At 40.3% G+C, this 18,777-nt stretch overlaps 1 protein-coding gene across 4 annotated transcripts in view; it reads right to left on the bottom strand.

Annotated features, from left to right (window-relative positions):
* C8H1orf21 (chromosome 8 C1orf21 homolog) overlaps nucleotides 1–18,777 on the bottom strand; it is a 191,750-nt gene that overhangs the window by 22,468 nt on the left and 150,505 nt on the right. For all 4 annotated transcript variants that reach the window (XM_054037150.1, XM_054037152.1, XM_054037149.1 and 1 more), the window contains one exon: nucleotides 736–812. In XM_054037150.1, coding sequence (XP_053893125.1) covers nucleotides 736–812 — 77 coding nt within the window. The remainder of the gene's footprint in view (nucleotides 1–735; nucleotides 813–18,777) is intronic.

The following is an 18,777-nucleotide window of genomic DNA, read 5'->3' as shown; positions in this document are numbered from 1 at the left end:
TACTGTCATAAGAGGTAAATATGGCAAGGCAGTGCTGTGTTTAATACTGACTGATTTCAAAAGGAAATAGCAAGAGAACTTTAATCTAAGGGTTGCATAAACTGACTGCAACATAGCACACTGTCAGCATATAACAAACACCATCATCATCTTAAATGGAAGTAGTTTAGTCTAATTCCCAAATTTGTTATGCTGTTTATCTACCAAAGTAAGCCTAAACATTGGACAGAATCTTTGTAAATAACATCTGGTTAGGGTGCGGGTGAATGTGTATTTATTTATGTGTATAAACAAATGTAGTGAGGTACCCTGGGAAGGTGTGGCAGGGTAAATCTATTCAACAAGAAAAAAAAAGTTTTGCATCTTTGAAAATCAAGCCAAGAAAAGGTATTGCAAGGATGGCTGAAGTTCAGCCTCTGACCCACCTAATACCTATGGAATTGTACAGCATGTCTCAAGGGTACTTCCATCATGAATACAGCCATGCTCAGAGACTAAATATCCTGGCATGCAATGACTCTGCTTGATCTGAGCAGTTCTCAATAGGCCATCCATCTGCAACAAAAATGTAAGGATGGCTGCATTCTTCTCTGTTTTATTTAAGCTAGGTGTCACCCTTCGGTTGTTAGGGAGCTACCAATGCAAACTTTACTTGGGCAAAGTTTGGATATTTTGGGGGTACTGTTTTAATTCAATAAGCATTCATTTCTATTAAAATTATGGAGTGTAACTTACTTTGCTCTGGGTTGATGTACTAATCCTGGAACCTCTTTGTTAGATTTAAGTCTTACATTTGAACTGGCACTTTTTTCCTGAAACACACAAAAACACATATACAATCAGCATTTATTAAACATACTTTCTGTATATTTGTCCTCAGAATGTACTCTCTAGTACAGAGAAACCAGCCTCTGCAAATGGATTTGTAAAAATCCAGGTATTTATAAACAAAGCATTAACCATGAGGAAACCAAATAAAAAAATCTTTTAAGGAAATCTAGAACAGTTCTGTAATAGTACAGCTAGCGGCCTACAGATACTCTTGTTTAAAATGACAAACGTGGACCCGATGGCTCAGAGGATTTGTAATAGGATACAGAACCTTGGGTCTCCAGGTCACTGGTTCAAATCTAACACAGGCTGGTAGTGATCAAAGTTGTTATTATCAGATGACTGTCTAGTGGCCTGTGCAAATCTGAGTCTAGTTACTCGTAGACAGGTTACCTGCCAAATAGCACTAATTGGCACCTTTCATGAGGTGGTGAGGCAAAATACTGAATGGTCACAGAGACTGAACTAACCTTTTACCTATAGAGTTAGCTCTCTCAAAACAGGACTGGAGTTAAAGACTTCCGTCTCCCAGGCTGTCAATTCAGCACCTTGTTGAAAGTGCTAAGATCACACTCACACACTCAATTGCCAAGTTCTCTCTCTTTCTCATGCACATGCACACTTTAGTTCTTTTGTAGCTCAAAACATGGGTGGGTGGATAAGTAAAGCAGCAGCAGCAAATTTTGGGGGCATGGTAATGGAAAGAAGTATCACTGAAGAAACTTCTTTACGTAGAACTGTTAGAGCTTTAAATTAAAGTCAAGTCAATATTAGGAGTAAACTGTAGGCATGCATTTGTCGTAGTGCAGCTGACCAGAGCGAGCAACACAGGGAGAACAAAAAATCAAATGTGGTTGTAAAATTAATAAAGGCGCAGTTACGGAGATTTTACCTATTCGGACATAAAATAAGACAGAAAGGGACAAAAGAATAAATCAAGCAATATGCTTATGGGCAGGTACACAATTGTGTCCTGTACACAGAATAATTAAACCAAAAAAAAAAAAGGGGGGGGGGCGCAAAAAAAGAGAAAATCCTTGGCTTGGCTTTGAGCCAGCATTTCAAGGTAACACCTTGTTTTCAGTACAAAAATTTGCTATGAATCAAAAAACTTGGCATACAAGGTGTCACTTACCTTGACAAAATTTGGAAAAGAATATGGTCATTTTTTACTTAAATATTATTAAAGTGATTTGCATTAGAAATATCTGACAGTACAGATGGTGTAGAACAGTCAAATGTTAGGCTATCAACTAAATAAATCAATCTACAGTAATTTCCTTGGCACTTGGCTGCTGTGACCATTTTTGAAAAGTTAAACACAAAAAAATAATTTTTAGATTTTGTCTGTCTTCTATAGTCTCATTTAAAAAACCTGAATGGATCAATCACTTTAAATTATTTTTAATAATAGGCTGGTGAGTTACTTGATTTTAAAAGTGGGTCAATATACAATTAATTCTTGAATGAATAATTCCATAAGGACTGGAAGCATCAACTTTCTATACATGCTTGACACTTTTTCTGGTGCAAATCACTGTAACCTTTCTGAAAGGACTGCAGACTAAGTGGTATCTTACTTGAAAATGAGTTAATAAAATTCAGGAAAAAACAAGCCTAAACTTGGGCCTTCACTCATATCTTTACATCTTACCAGTCATTATCTCACCATTATTCAATGGAACAATGCTGAAGCATCAGGATAAAGAGTGCATCCCATCTTCTGAATTCATTTGCTTTCATAGCATTTTTTAATCTTGCTTCAACAGTTATTTGTCGATGACTTTTTTTGTGCACGTAAGATAAGCCAATAAAATTGTCAAGTGAAAGAGGAGTAGATCTCAAGGCTAATCAGAGGGAAAGAGAGATGCTAGGCTGGTAACTTATCAGAAACAGAGGTACAAGATCAACTTCCAGTCTCATATACATGGCATGTCTTGCTGTTGTATCCCAAAATATCTGCTGCTGTGCTAGCCAGCATGTGATAATGGATATTGGAGACATACAGTGATGTGTATCACATATCTGGATTAGAATACAACCCAAAGTATGCAAGTTCAGTGGCTACAGGTGCACGCCACCTAGTAATGAAAATAGAAGTTGAATTCTGTGATCCCCACTTTCTCAACACTCATATGCCACACCTCTTTTCATATCACTTCCTGCACTCCTCCCAAAGATACACACCATGTCTCTGCCAATTTCTATCACCAGTGCAAAGTAAAAGAAAAGAGAGCTGTGATTTACACCTTGCTCTGGTTTCAAGCAGAGCTAAACTACATCAGTGTAAATCACAACTTTCCGTGTCTAGTGCAAACTCCAAAAGTAGTTTAGCTACATGGGTGACTGGAATCAGGACAATCCCCACTACTGACAAGGCCTTGGTTGGCTTCTGAGGAGAAACTTGTCAATCAAAAGCAATTAAAAGACCAGAGAAAAAAATAATTTGCCTTTATTTAGAGACTTCTGTTCATAGATCTGAAAGCAGCATACAAAAAATTAATTAAGGTAGCCCCCACTGCCCTGGTCATAGTTTTATACCCATGCTACAGATGACAAAACAGGTGCAGAAAGATTACCAAGGTTACTTTGGAAAAATTCATGGTAGAGTTGGGAACAGATTCCCAGATCTCGACTTCCAGTCCTGTGTTTTTGTGATAATTTCTATTACCCTACGAAATGGGCATCAATCATTAATACATTTCAATTATTTTATCTAATCAGAGTATGTTTCTTCTCCCCTGGATTCTCCATCTACTCAGCTGGAGTAATTGGCAGAATAAAAGGAATTAAAAAAAAACACCCCCCCCCCCCAGAAAACAAATAAAAACTGCGCCCAAATCATTCTTGTAAGGTTCTGTCTTAAGCTGGCTCATCACTATGTTTATAGCTATTATTTACCAGCAATATTTTGTAACATAGGACAAATATTTGCTCTATAAAAATAGATTTCCATAAATAGTTCTCCAAAGCATAAACAAAATATATCAAATATTTCCCATAATTTGGAAGACAAATTAATTCAGTAATAATTAATTGTCTGAATTCTTATATCAAATAAAATCAACCAACAAAAACTTACAAATGATTTGGAACTATCAGGGTATGTATTTGGTGAGCCTATGTAACTATGCAGTGCTATTTATGTTACTCTTCTCCACCCCCATAAACACATCCTTATTTTGTGCCGAGTTAATTCAGGCACCCATCCTGATAATACTTAATATGCAATACATATATATAACTGTAACCCTTCTGCCCATCTAAGTTGGCAGCAACAAGGGCCGGGTTCTGTATCTAGGGGTTCTGTTTCAATAACGCAATGCAAAACCGGTTTGAGCCCCCACCCAGTGACCTGGGACAATTACATACCACCCCCTGGGTGCCTCTAAGAGGCAATACTTCCCCTCTCGCAAGCACGGAGTCTGAGTGTAACAGAAAGTGTTTAATAACATGAGGTAAACGACATCAGCATTAAATTGGAAAAACACCACAAACAGGATTCATAACACAAACCATGATCAAAAAACCCACCCCAGCAAATTGGGCTGTGTCCTTTACCTTTGGTTCTTGAATCCAGCAACCCCAAAATCACCCAGAGTCCCCAAAGTCCAACACCCCCAAAGTCTCTTGGGTACAGCAACCACCCAAAGTCCCAAAAGTCCAACAGACCCCAAAGTCTCTGTCCCTGGTCAGTGCAGCCCCAGAGTAAAAGGGGAGGGGGCACGCAGGGTGTTAAGGGGCACCTTACTTGATTCAAGGCCGGCTGGCCGTCTCTCTGTGGGGTTCCGCCACAGCCTTCACCACGAGCCAATCCACTTCCTGCCATCCCACAAACTGTTCCACTCTACAAGCTGCTCCGCTCCGCTCACCGACCTGTGAGCCGCTCCAGCCGTCCCCGCAAACAGCTCCGCTCGCCGTTCCTTGGGCCGCTCCAACCGGCCCCGCGCCGCTCCTCCAGTCGTCCCCACAAATTGCTCCACCAGCTGCTTAGCAATATAGCTTCAGGCTCCCCCACTAGTTAACACAGTACTCAGTGATCTCAGCTCTTAATAACTTTTGCTCTTTTGTGATTTCAGCTCTTAGCAATTTCAGCTCATAGTAGGGGAGCCCCAGTGCTAGTGCACCATTGGCCCAAAGTGAATGCAGCTCAGCAGCCTGTAACTAGACTCCTAATGGAATCAAAGTTAGCTCTGACATTCAACAGTGGAGAGAGAGAGAGAGAAGGAGGTAGTGCAATTGGTATTTCAAATCCTCAGAGGGGGGCCCATACCATCAGGTACAAATACCTGTCCCCATCCTCTCTCAATTCACTGGGTTTTGTATCCCATGCCCCTTGTCAAGCAAGTGCTACTTAGGTAATGGTGAAGGACTCACTCAGTCCTTCTGTCATACAACAGTTCCACTGGCCTTGATTCTCAAAATCAGGGTAACAAAACTTTATTCTTCCTGCCCCAATAACAGAGAAAACTGGGGATCCCACACCAGCCAAAGTAACCACTTTGAGTTGCTGTTGTTTCATGCCAGGCGAGTGGGTGTGCCTATGCAAACAAGATCAGCCCCTGGAGTTCTTTTCCACACTCGCCATAATTCACCACCAGATGTCAGGGTAGAGCTCATCCTGACTCTGCTTACATAACAAATATGTATTTGTTTTAATTTAATCTGACATCAACAGGACTACTCACAAGCATGAATTAAAGCAATTGAGTGAGGCCTTGTCTACATACAAACTTGTTATTATTTAAGTGTTGCTTATTTCAGTTTAACTTAAACCTGTTCACACTCAACAAACTAAACTGAAATAAGCTACTTTTAAAATGAAATAAGAATGGGTTTCCATTGGTTCAGCTATACTGGTTTAAAAACTGATTTAAGTTAAACCGGTACAATTTTCCTGTGTGGATCAGGCCTAATCAAAATAAACTAAATCAAAATGAGTCTGGATTAAACCAAAATAAGAGTTTCCACACAGCCTCTTGCAATTGTTTAACTGAATCCGTTTAAAAATCAAACCTTAAGTTAAACCAGTGCAACTCTGCATACAGGCAAGCCCTAAAGCTTTGAAGAACTGGAACCCCAAATTGTAAACTCCTTAGGGTAGGGACTGTGTATTTTTTTACATGTTTGTACAGGGCCTAGCACAATGGGTCCATCCTCCTCAGGGCCTTTGGGCATTACCACAAAATGAAAAACAGCAACAGTAGAAGAAAGGAATGTAATAGTACTCAACTGCATGTAAGCATGTCAAGCCTGTCATTCCTGCGAAATCTCCCAGAGAAACTAGTAAAAGGCCAGCTCAGCTAACTAAAGGCAACATTCTAGAACCAGCACAATCTGGATTAGGCCAGGACACAGAACTGAATCTACTTCAGTGGCACTGACGGATGATCTCCTCCTGCCAATAGGTAGAGAACAGACATCCATTCTAATCCTCCTGAACCACTCTGCAGTGTTCAACACTGTTGATCATGAGATTCCGCAACCTTACCTGCGAGAGGTGGTTTGAGTCCTTCCTAGAGAGACTCACCCGAAGAGTAGTGATGGGAAATTGCACATCATTCCACTAGAGCCCTCACTTGTGGGGTTCTGCAAGAGTCAATTCTCTTTCCAGTTCTACTCCTATCTACATGCAAGCATTAGGTGAAATGGTGAGAGGACATGGACTCAAGAACCAGCAATATGCGGAGGATACACAGCTCTGCCTATCCTTCACCTCATATGACCACACCACCACCACCAATAAGGCTCAACGCTTGGATGAGATCAGCTCATGGATGAAGAACAGCCGGCTGAAGCTGAACCCAACCAAAAGAGAGATGATGCTGGTGGGCGGAGAAAAACATTTTGAGGAGTTTGCAGCCACAGTGCAGTCTCCTTTTACTGAAGGTTCTCATCCACAATTGGTCAATTCAGTCTGTAGTTTAGGAGTACTCTTAGATTCTTCACAAATGCAGAGCTTCCACATCGCAGCAGCAGCAAGTAATGTCTTCCACCATCTCTGATTGGATAGGGGACTCTGTCCCACCATGGGAGATGAAGACCGATCCTCAGTTATTCATGCCCATCTCCCATCTTGGCAGGATTACAGCAATGCAATATACCTGGGCACTCAGGAAACTCCAACTAGTACAGACCACTGCAGCGCGTCTCCTCAGCAACATGGCCTACCATGAGAATATCACTCCTGTCCTCTGTTCTCTACGCTGGCTTATCATGGAATTTTGAATTAAGTTTAAGGTCTCGGACCCTATCTTCAAAATGCTCCGTGGCGTGGCCCCAGGATACCAAAAGCCCTTCAAAACCTCTGGGACGAAGACTGCAGTGACAACTATGATCCTCTAGCACAATGGAACTCTCAACAATAATAGTAAAACTTGTCTGTGCAGGAGACAGAAGCTTCTCCAGAGGTGAAGACTGTGGAATGCATAGGCTCCCACTCCGTGGGTGCGCCACAGCTGGAGCACCCGCAGGGAAAAATTAGTGGGTGCTCTGCACCCACCGGCACCCAAGCTCCCCATCCCCAGCCTCCTCGCCACCTTCTCCCCATTCCCAGCATGCCATAAACACCATAGTGATGAGCATGATATAAATATATATAGAGAACACAACAGAAAATGTATAGCTGTCTCACGCCATAAAATGCTTAAAAAATATATGTATGGTTCACTCTTTTTCATTTTTCTTTGGATTAAAAAAGCAACCTGTTTTAGTGATGCCTTGCTCTCTAGTGATTGTCTACAAAAGATTCTTTCATAAACGTGTTTTGGGAAACCAGTACAAACAGAAAAGTTATTTTTCTTTACATGGTATGTAGGATGTGTGTATGTGTGGGTGAACAATTTAAAAACCATGTTGTTGTGCTCCACGTCTTGCTGATGTAGCTATATAATTCATAAGTTTAAAATATTCTTCCACTAACAAGGATTTAATATGACATATTTGAATGCAACAGAAATGAACACACTTTTTACAAATTTAAACTAAACTTTAAAAGGGACCTTGGCTCCCCTCGCCCCCTCCCAAGATCACACACACTGTAAGGATGTGGCAAATTCACAATATTGTAGCTACTTTCACACTGTCCCTTACAACATATATATTTTTTTAAAAGCAGAGTTTGATGCCTGAATATTTGTATTGGATATTCAACAACAAAAAGGAGGTCAGGTCTTATAACAACCATGAATATTTTGTGTTGTACTTCAAAGATATATCTCCCCATTATGTTGCACCTTATCACAATCAAGGTAAAGCAGTCATCAAATTAAGATGATTTCATTTGATAGATTTCTTAATTATTGATAGCTCCACCAAAAAGGATATGCTATACCAGAATTTCTGGGTATTAACAGATGGCAATGACTGTACTGCCAGATGCTATTAGCATTGCGGCAACCACTAGTGCCACATTAATTAAATGTCTGTCAGTGTTTCCATTCAAACCAATTTCCAAGAGGTTTATTAACTTAATTTTAAATATTCTTTCTCTGCAGAACCTTGGCACAGAAAGACTCAGGTCAGAAGCAGATTCTTATTCCCTCTTTCCCCCTCCTCCCCCCCCCCCCCCCCAATACCAAGGTTTGTAAAAGTTCCTTTGGTTCATAATGTTTTTAAGGAAATGTATAAGAAAAATAAATAGAAAGTTGAACTTCAAACTCAGAAACATTAACTAAGGACCCATCCTGCTAACACTTACCACTGAGCAGCATAGTGCTTATAATGTGAGTTGTCCCATTGACTAACCTGGGACTGTTCCTGAGAGTAAAGGTGCTTGACATGCATGTCTGCGGATCCTGATCTTGCAAAAAACTTAAGCACATGCATGACATCAATCCTGTAATTAGATACAAATTCCATCTTTAACAGAACTTAAAATTACTGATAAGGTGGATTGATTTTTAAAAGGACATGGTTTCCAAAGCAGAGCATGTACTAAAATATTTAGTTACCAGATTGCAGATAATAGCTCCGAGGTAAGTTATGTATTATTGTATGTATACCATTTTTTTAAATGGACATGGTCCACAAGAAGTGTAGTCAGCTTGTTAAAAAAACTAGTTAAAATCAGTTTCAGATACTAACAAATGCAAATTTTTGTGGACCTAGAGTCACATTTTCCTATTCTTTAAGATTTTTTTTTTCCTGTTGGAGAACAACTGTATAAAATCTGTTTTGCTAATTCTTCAAAGTGTCATCAAAATACACTAAGCGAACAGACTGAGAAAAAGAGGATTTTTTCCACTTTTAATTCTTTTAGTTATAATGATCTTAGGCCTTGGATGTATTTGTAACAATAGCAGGTAACAAATTCTCAGAAAGAAGTTTGATTTATTAAGATGACTGTGCCTCCTTAGCACATGAGCCAAAATACATTCATTTCAACATAAATCTCAAAGGTAGCTTCAGAATGCCTTACAGCTTAATATCAATTAAGTCACAACTATTTCACAACTATTTAAATATTTATAAATATTTTAATGATTGATATTTATATAACACTCATCATTTTGTAGGATCCCAAAACACTTCACAAACAAACTATATGCTGGGATCACTTCATTCACTACTGAAATGCAGCAGCTTTTTAACAGCACAACAACAACAGTAATTACTATTGAAGGGCAAATATTTGCACTTTTATATGCATGATAGTACTTAAAATAAATGACTGTTAGGCCATGTCTACACAGCGCGCGTACAGGGGCACAGCTGTACCGATGCAGCTGTGCCGCTGTAAGATTGCTCGTGTCGCCGCTATGCCAATGGGAGAGCGCTCTACCATCGACAGAATTAAACCTACCTCCAACAAGCGGCAGTAACTGTGTTGGTGGGAGAGCATCCGGCTCCTAGGCAGAGGGGCCAGGGGGCTCTGGCGCTGCCCGCCCCCACAGGTGCTTCCCCCCACAGCTCCTAGCCAAAGGGAGCTGCGGAGCTGGCGCTCAGGGCGGGGGAAGCGCGCGGAGCCTCCCTGGCCACCCCTATGCCTAGGAGCTGGACATGCTGGCTGCTTCTGGGAGCCGCGCAGAGCAGGACAGGCAGAGAGTCTTCTTTAGCCTTGCTGTGCCACTGATCAGACTTTTAGTGGCCTGGTCAGCACTGCTGACCAGAGCTGCCAGGGTCCCTTTTCGACCAGGCATTCTGGTCGAAAACCAGACACCTGGCAACCCTATTATTAGATTCCACCTGAATTTCCACCTGAATTAAAAATTGTTTAATATTTATATGAACAATTATTTGTTCTTCTAATTAAGTTAACATTTTGCTAGTAGTTTACCCAGAGTAAATAGGACCACATTCTTCATTTCCTAGAATCATGACAACACAAAGCAGTTTGAAACTGTTAATTATGTCAGCTGGTTATTGGGCTATAACTTTACAGTGAAGAGCGGAACATGTGACAGTGCATTTAAAAGCTTTGGCAGTTGGTCAAAGGTACACAATAAAAGCAGTTTATCATATGGTTTCTACAATTTACCAGAAGAAATCGCACGACATCACCACTACACATGGCATACGTACATGTACACACACACACACACACACACACACACACACACACACACACACTTATACTGTGCATACTTGGAGGCTTCCATCTTGGCCAACATCAGAGACTGAACTCCAGAGCTGAAAGTACATATGTCTACAGCTTGAGCTAAACAACCAGGCTCTGTAGCTGGAAGCTGTAACAAACCCATATCCTCTGTCGATCAGACACAGAGAAGGAATATGCAACACACACTGACCCATGGGATACACAAACCACCAGTTATACTTCTTTTAAATTAAAGTAAGGACTTCAGCATCCTTCTATCAACAGCCAAAGCTAATGAAAAACGCCAACAACATTACAAAGTCCCCAGACTCCCTTATACATACACTAGGCTATGATAATTTTACAATGTGGATTCAGTCATGTAGACTCCTGTACACACAACCATGACATATAGTCAATAGACTGGCACTGTTCCATTACTGACTCACATTTTGCCCCAGGCTGCTAGAAAATATGGCTTGCGACCTGCCACTAGAGCAACAATGGTGTCTGGCCTATTCATTTCACTGTGTGTTTTAAAATTGCTGCATGGAGCACCTTGGTCCTTTAAAAAAACAAACAAACAAACAAAAAAACAACCCACTTTTAAAAATACAGCTTATATTCATGTACTATGTGTTAAAAAGACACGCACAGTACTGGGCTGAAGTTTGTATTACAAGCAAAGAATGAGCCATCTACTGATTTAACAAACAGGAAACAGATTGACAATGTTTGTTAGAACATGGCCTTGTGTGTCTTTTATCCACCTGAAATACAAGAATGCACTGAACACATTAAAAACAAATTAGGAAAATCTCTCTGGTAAAGAGCCAGGAAATCAGACTGAAGTAGATTGTTAATAAAAGCAGACTCTTCTTGAGAAAGATAGGAAGCAACTACAAGTTATTATTTGGTAACTTCATGCTTTATTCAAACATCTTCAAAATAAAATCTGCTTAACATTTATTGGTAAATAATAAATGACAATGTAGAACCAAATCTTTGAGTCCTTATTCAGTCCTAAAGAGGGAAGGGTTGCGGGGGAGGGAGCCATGGGACCATGAGAATTTTCCATGAGCAAAGAAAGCAGGATTTGTCCCATAATTCTTTGCCCTTCTATAGCACATTCTGATGGTCTCAAAGCAACTTACAAACGTTAATGAATTAAGTCTCACAACACCCTTGTGAGATAGGTAAGTTTTATTATTTCCGTGTAACAAATGAGGAAACAGAAGCAGAGATGTTAAGAGACTGGCCTTTTGAGCACACAAACATGCAGTTTCCTTGCAAAGTCATGGTAAAAATCCATGCACAACTATGGGTTTGGGGGGTGTTTTTGGAAAATCAGGTCCCAGCCACCCAAGATCACACAGCAAGTCTGTGCAAAAGCTGGAAATAGTACACAGATTTCCAAATGGAGAGTCCTGTGCTTTAACCACTAGGCCTCTGGGAATGATTTTTAGGAAATTCTGAGCCCCCACAGCTCCAATTCCAGTCAGTGAGAGCAGCAGGTACTCAGCTCTTCTAATAATAAGGCCCTATATTTTTATTTATTGAAGTCTTTTAAAAATTGAAAATAAAAACTAGCTTCTGCTTAGCTTCAGCTTGCTGCTTTCAGGCAAAAACAAACAGCTGAGCCAGTGGAAAGCTGGCCAGGTGGTAATCTTAACAGAAACTAAATAACCTCAGATCAGATGTCACTGAAGAGGACATTGGAAGATCGATACAGGGAAGAGAGCAGGGTGGCAGTCTGCATGGTGCTAAACCTGCAGATGAAACAAGTTTATTACTGTGACTACAAGAGCCACGCTGTGTAGGTTTAAAAAAGGTCAAATAAAACTCCCTAAATCAGTCTGAAATAAAATTTGGTGTGGGACCTTGTGAGAGGTATGGTTTGTAAGCATGGTTTATCCATGCATAAACAGCCAGCCAAACTGTATTCAAACCATTAACCTTGTTTTCAAACACCATTCCAAACTGAAACATAGGCTAGACCTAACACTTCTCCAGTATACTCACGGAAACTTAAAACGTTAGAAAAAGAAAAAACCTTGATCTACAGTCACTACTGATCTCCAGGTTGTTGATATATAATAGGGGTGGCCAAACTCTGTAAAAGTGCGGCTCGCAAGCCCCCCAGCAGTATGTATAACTTTCTTAGAGGAATATCGAGCTCCTGGTGAAAAGTAAGTAAATGAAATATTTTCAGAGAGCAGAAAGAAATATATGCACATTGCCCCCCATTATTTGTGAACAGGCATGGACTCACTTCTGTTGTGTTTTAAGAGCATGATCCAAAGTCCATTAAGTCAAAAGGAAAGATACTTCCTGATCTATGCAGAGATGACAGTCTCAGTCAAAGTTAGGATGGTGGGAACCTGAATTTTAAAATTAACACACAATTATGCACCTATTCTTACCATGCAAACTACATTTTTGCCTGCTCAAATTACCAATTCTTAACATCTCCATGCCACAGTTTCCTCATTTGTTACATGGAAATTATAAAAGAAGGCAGAAGTATCTGCACCAACTAAAAATTCCAGGAACCCACCCCTCCCAAAAGCTTGTTCAACAGACAGTAATACTTAGTACAGCTAACACCCTAATTTTTTTTTTAAATTTCCCTATCAAGCACATAATTCATCCCTAATAACTCTGGAGTGCCCAGTTATAGTATCCAGAGAATTCCCTACTTCCATGTAATAACTGATCGGCTTGGAGATGTTCCAGTTGGGGACAGAAATCTGGTATTTTCTTTGATGCAATTTTGTTTATTTACAAGGAACCGTACAAAGTCCTGTTTCTCCAAATGCAGGAGGAACCAAAACCAAGGGATAACTTCTTTACTTACTGCTCAAAGCCTCTTTCGGACCCAAAAGCTTTTCTCTAGAGTCTTCCATTGCCACACTATGCTTACAGGCTTCTGCTCATAGGTGCCGACTTCCTCTCTTTCACATGGGTGCTCGACCCCCCACTCTGCCCCCGCCCCCACTCCACCCCTTCCATGAGGCCCTGCCCCTGCCCCACCTCTTCCCCACCCCATTCCAACCCCTTCCCCAAAGTCCCCGCCCCAACTCTGTCCCCATTCCAACTCCTTCCCCAAATCCCTGCCCTGCCCCACCTCTTCTCCTGAGCGTGCGACATTCCTGTTCCTCCCCATGCCTCCCGGAGCGTGCTAACGCTGCCAAACAGCTGTTTGGTGGTGGCCAGGCGGGAAGCGCTGGGAGGTAGGCAGAAGAGCAGGGACACTGTGCGTTCAGGGGAGGAGGTGGTGGCGCTGGGGCGGGGGGGGAGGAGAGCTTGGCTGCCGGTGGGTGCAGAGCCCCCACTAATTTTTCCCTATGGGTGGCTCCAGCCCCAGAGCACCCACGGAGTCGGCGCCTATGCTTCTGCTTGGATTTGTTCAGGCTGTCTGTGTCTCTCTCTGATTCTGTGTTTTCCCATTCCTCTTTCCTTCCCTTCCCAATCACACACCCACATCCAAATCAATATTCAGCAAAAAAACCCTCTGTCCATACAGTCGGAAACTCTCTGGAGAGCATTTCACAATTTCAACACCAATGGGACAGAGATAGTCTAGAGAAGAGCAACAAAAATGATTAAAGGTCTAGAAAATATGACCTATGAGGGAAGATTGCAAAAATTGGATTTGTTTAGTCTGGAAAAGAGAGAACTGAGAAAGGAAATTATAACAGTTTTCAAGTACAGGAAATGTCAGAGATATAGGTTGAGATGCAATATTGAATCTATGTGGACAAGACTGGATCAGAGAGGTTGACTTGTGAGTAATTGACATGAAGATGGTAACTGAAGCCATGTGAGCAGATGAACTTACCCAGAGGGGATATAAATGCCATAGGAGGAGGGGGCCAAGGATACACTCCTGTGGAAGCTTGTATTTGCACCTACCCATCCTATCCTCTTTAGTATCTGGAAGAACCCCAAACATATCCTTGATTCTTTACCAGTGATTACATTCCTAGTTTTTCTACCTACTGTAGTAGGTATGATACAAGGGCCAGGAAGGTTAGCAGGCTTATTGCCTTTGGACCATTTCTGTCTCAAAATTCCTTTCTGTAATCAGATTCCCAAATTTTAATAATTCAGCTAGTCCCTTATAGAGCACTGGAAATATCCTGATTCAGAAACCTCTCCAGTTACACAATATTGGTTCACATTGTTTTCAGGATCAGGGTTTTCTGGTTTCCAAGGCTTCTGCAATACTTAAAAATAACACATCGAGTAAGGAAATAAACAATATAGACTAAAATGAGGGGTCATAACCAAAACAACTGTAGTCATGTCTTTTATCAAAGTTTATTTTCATTGTAAAAAGCAACAAAGAGTCCTGTGGAACCTTAAAAACTAACAGATGTACTGGAGCATAAGCTTTCGTGGGTGAATGCCCACTTCATCTCTGCTCCACAAAAGCTTATGCTCCAATACATCTGTTAGTCTTTAAGGTGCCACAGGACTCTTTGTTGCTTTTTACAGATCCAGACTAACATGGCTACCTCTCTGATACCATTTTCATTGTGTTTCTTCAACATTGTCCTCATTTTATTTTTTCACAAAGCCAACCACTGTACCTGATGCAGGAAAGAGAATCAGAATTCAGAAGGTAGGAGATGTGCCTAGGAAATTTCTATCTTAAATGACAGTTCACAACATGAAGAAGTCGGAGAACCTTTGGTATACAGCATGATTTTGCAATGGGTCTCCATGGTTTATTTTTCCAAGTTGAAAAATGTTCCTAATAATTACACACACACAGTTAGGTGATATGAGTTGCTTCCGGGAACTAAAACCTCAAGAAGAGTTTTCTGTAGTAAAAAAATACCCAGACAAGACTAAAAGGAAATTCTGAGTGGTATCAAGTAGAATGTGTTATCTAATTCTCATTAATATACCAGACCCTAGATGGCTTTTTGTACATCGAAACAAGTACAGTTTTACCTAGCAAATTAAATATAGATGGACAAAAGCTGAAAACTGCATCACTAACAAGTCATAAAAGGTTGCACTGACTCTCAGGGCAATTTTATAGGTTTCAAAGCAATTAGAAGCAAAAGCTCAACACATCTTGCTTTATTTGTGTGCATCTCGGTGGTCGTATACTACAAACATTCTGGGTAAAAAACCCAACTCAAAACTAATTAACCCACTTACTAATCCCACATTGTTACAGTTACTATGCATCTCTCAACAAACTGATAACTGAAAGAATTTTATAATGAACATATATATTATTCATGCTCTCAATTTTTTCATGTGTATCTCCTGAAGTCAATGTTCCACTAAATGCAGAAATGTGTTCAAAGTTGGCATTAAACATGAAACAACATTATTACATGAAACTCCTAAAACATTTATATTCAGGCATAAGCTATGCAGACAATCTTAAAAGTAAATTGGTATATCAAACAGCCCATTTATAATAGTGACATGCCTCCATTAGTTTCCCCTCAAGAGCATATTGTGCTAGAATGGTAAGCAGGCTATGGCTGCTAAGATTTCTGTTGAGTTTTTAATGGTTTTTCAAGCAACTTAGATGCCTCCAAAAATGCCAGTAGACATGAATCTGTAGGACTATATATTATTGCATCACTTCTTAAATACTTAGGCTTACATTTTTGGAAGGGACTAGTGATTTCAGGTGCTTCAGTTTTCAGATTCCCCATCTGAGACACTATAAAGGTGCCTGTTTTTTCAGAACATGCTCAATACATTCTCTCTGAAAATCATGGCAAATTCTTCACAAATATAACCCCACTTGCACAGTCCTTATTCTGATGATCAATGTGTCTAATTAAAAGTGGTGTTTTATTGCTCTGCTTTGCATTATGTTGTGGCTTGGACCAGCTGGCAAGAATGGATTCTCCAGCTACAGCCATGTTGTGGAGGCAGTGAGAGGAATACAATTTCTTTCTTTTGCAAAATGGCAACAGTGTCACTTTTCCTAAGGGCTGCAATTATATTGGTTGGAGTAATTTACCCCCAAATGAAATGTTTGATTAAGTGTGCTGAAAATAACACAAATTCACATACACTTCCTGGTTACATCAAAGCAGTTTCATAAAGTGGTTAGAGTTTTTTTTTTATTTATTAAGTAAATGGCCTATTAATCCAATTTTAGTGGGATATGCAGTGTCTGATATTTCATACAGGACACAATGCTTTCATTTCCCCTGTGTTCATGACTAAGGCCCATAATGGACAGAAAAATAAGAGAAGCCAGTGAGGGAAGCAGCCCTTGCTGGCAGCTTGTTAACAGGTAGGAACCCTACAGTATGCTCTATGTATGAATTAGAAAACACAGCACCCTTGAAAAGATGCCCCATATGAATGACTAAGCAACATGCAAACAAAGCAAAACATATGACAGTTTTCCTAGGAAAACAGTGACAGCAGTGAGAGGGTAATAGACAGAGAAAACTGACAACCCTTTTAAATAGAATTTAGTTCTGTAGCTGGAAGATTTTGGTCATTCACTGCCTGTAGGGATCATTCACACCTATAAAGCAACAACATAAACGCCAAAAATAGTATCAATTGTGTGGATCTATTACTAATAATCAAATGCGCATTCTTGCAACTGACAACAATTATCCCCACAATGTGCTTCCAATACCCACATATTTACTTCACATGAAGCTTTTGAACATGTAGAATAATGTATTCTCTGCTGCGTGCTCACACAGAACAGATACTGTTGGTAACCCACATTTTCCACTTGCAGTGTTTTGTAGCCAGGGAAGAGAAAAACATAGTAATGTATCTTTCTAAAAAGCAAGACTTACCATATAATAAGTGCTCATTCTTGCAGTACCATGCACAAGACTAAATTATGCAAATGCCATCACAGTATCTTTTTAATTCCTATGATTTGTTTCTCTCATCTTTCATTTTATTCTCCCCATTCAACCCACAGTTGTGCTCGAGGATTAGGCCCCAGAAACCTGGCTTCTTCTCTTTGCTGTACTGCAAACTTCAATGTGAATATGCGTAAGTCATAGATTTTAAAGGAAGGAACTGTGACAGATATAGCAATTTCCTACAGTATCCTGGAAAAGCCTTACTGAATTAAATTTAAGCATCTTTGGAGTCCATTGTATTAAATGCAAAGGTTATATATATATTATTATAAGGCATGGATGATCAAAGGACTATGTTGAACAATGTGGCAGACAAGAATGGACTTCTGAGACAATATGTGTGAAGTGGATTTTGCAAATTCTCCACCTTTGGTTATGCTAAAACTACACCCCGAGGAGTTGGCCTTTATCTGCTAATCACCTGGTACATGAGGCCAAGATCAAAAGACCCAAGCTGTATAACAGAAAGACTGTACTATTCATGCTTGTTTTGATTCTGAAGCAGACTTGTTAACCACAGAAAACCCCTTTATGGGGTTTGAAGGACTGATTCCTCATTGGAGGGAGGGTGTGATCTGTGGAAAGCTTATTAGCATATGCGTTAGGTTCTTTCATTGTTTTTAATATGTCTTCTCTGTAATGCTTTCATCTAAGAATAAATATGCTTCCTTAGAAAGGGCTGAATGGTAACTTATAACTGCTGGCAATTATACCGTTTATAGCCTTCAAAGAGAAAGCAAAGCGCAGACACTGGCCTGCTTAGGCAGTCTGGCTTGCTGGGGATATCACAGTGTAGGCAGGGAACTGTGCATCCTGGAAAAACCCTGATCAGAAGAGTGACAGATGTGGGTCCCTGCCCAAGAGAAGTAATGGCTGGGAGCCAAGAGGCTAAAGGTGGGTGCCCTTGGTGGGCCGGGAAGGGGATATACAGGTGCAGTTGAGCTGAGCTGTGACAAGAACATAATGATTATTTAGATTGAACTTCTGCATAACACAGGACAAAGAATTTCCCTCAGTGATTCCTGCACCTAGCCCAACAAATGGTGGTTGAGCATCCGAAGAAGTGAGGTTTTTACTCACGAAAGCTTATGCCCAAATAAATCTGTTAGTCTTTAAGGTGCCACCAGACTCTTTGTTGACAATGTAATCTGTGTCTTAATTTACTCATCTGGAAAATGGAGATAATAAGAAGGGACTGATAAACATCCATTGCTTTTAATAAAGATGGGGGATTCTTCTCAATACAGGTAGGATACTTTGGGGTGGTTTCTTAAGAAAGGGTATTGTCTAGTAAGGGTGTACTCTTAAGCAGGTTCAGTGAAGCCTATTTGTCTTATGGGAAAATAGGGAGGGAGGGGTACTAGACTACATTAAAGTTTATAAAGCACTTTGAGATTCTTGGATTGAAAGAGCTGTAATATTTAAGTGCAAAGTACACAATTATTAGCTACTGCAGATGAAGCACTGCATATGTACTATAACTATTATACACAAAAGGGCAGAATTAAGGTTACTGTGAGAATCTTA

The sequence above is a fragment of the Malaclemys terrapin genome, chromosome 8 (assembly GCF_027887155.1).
Source record: "Malaclemys terrapin pileata isolate rMalTer1 chromosome 8, rMalTer1.hap1, whole genome shotgun sequence".
Lineage (NCBI taxonomy): Eukaryota > Metazoa > Chordata > Testudines > Emydidae > Malaclemys > Malaclemys terrapin.
The sequence above is the reverse complement of the archived record's forward strand: the minus strand, read 5'-3'. Positions and strand labels throughout refer to the sequence as shown.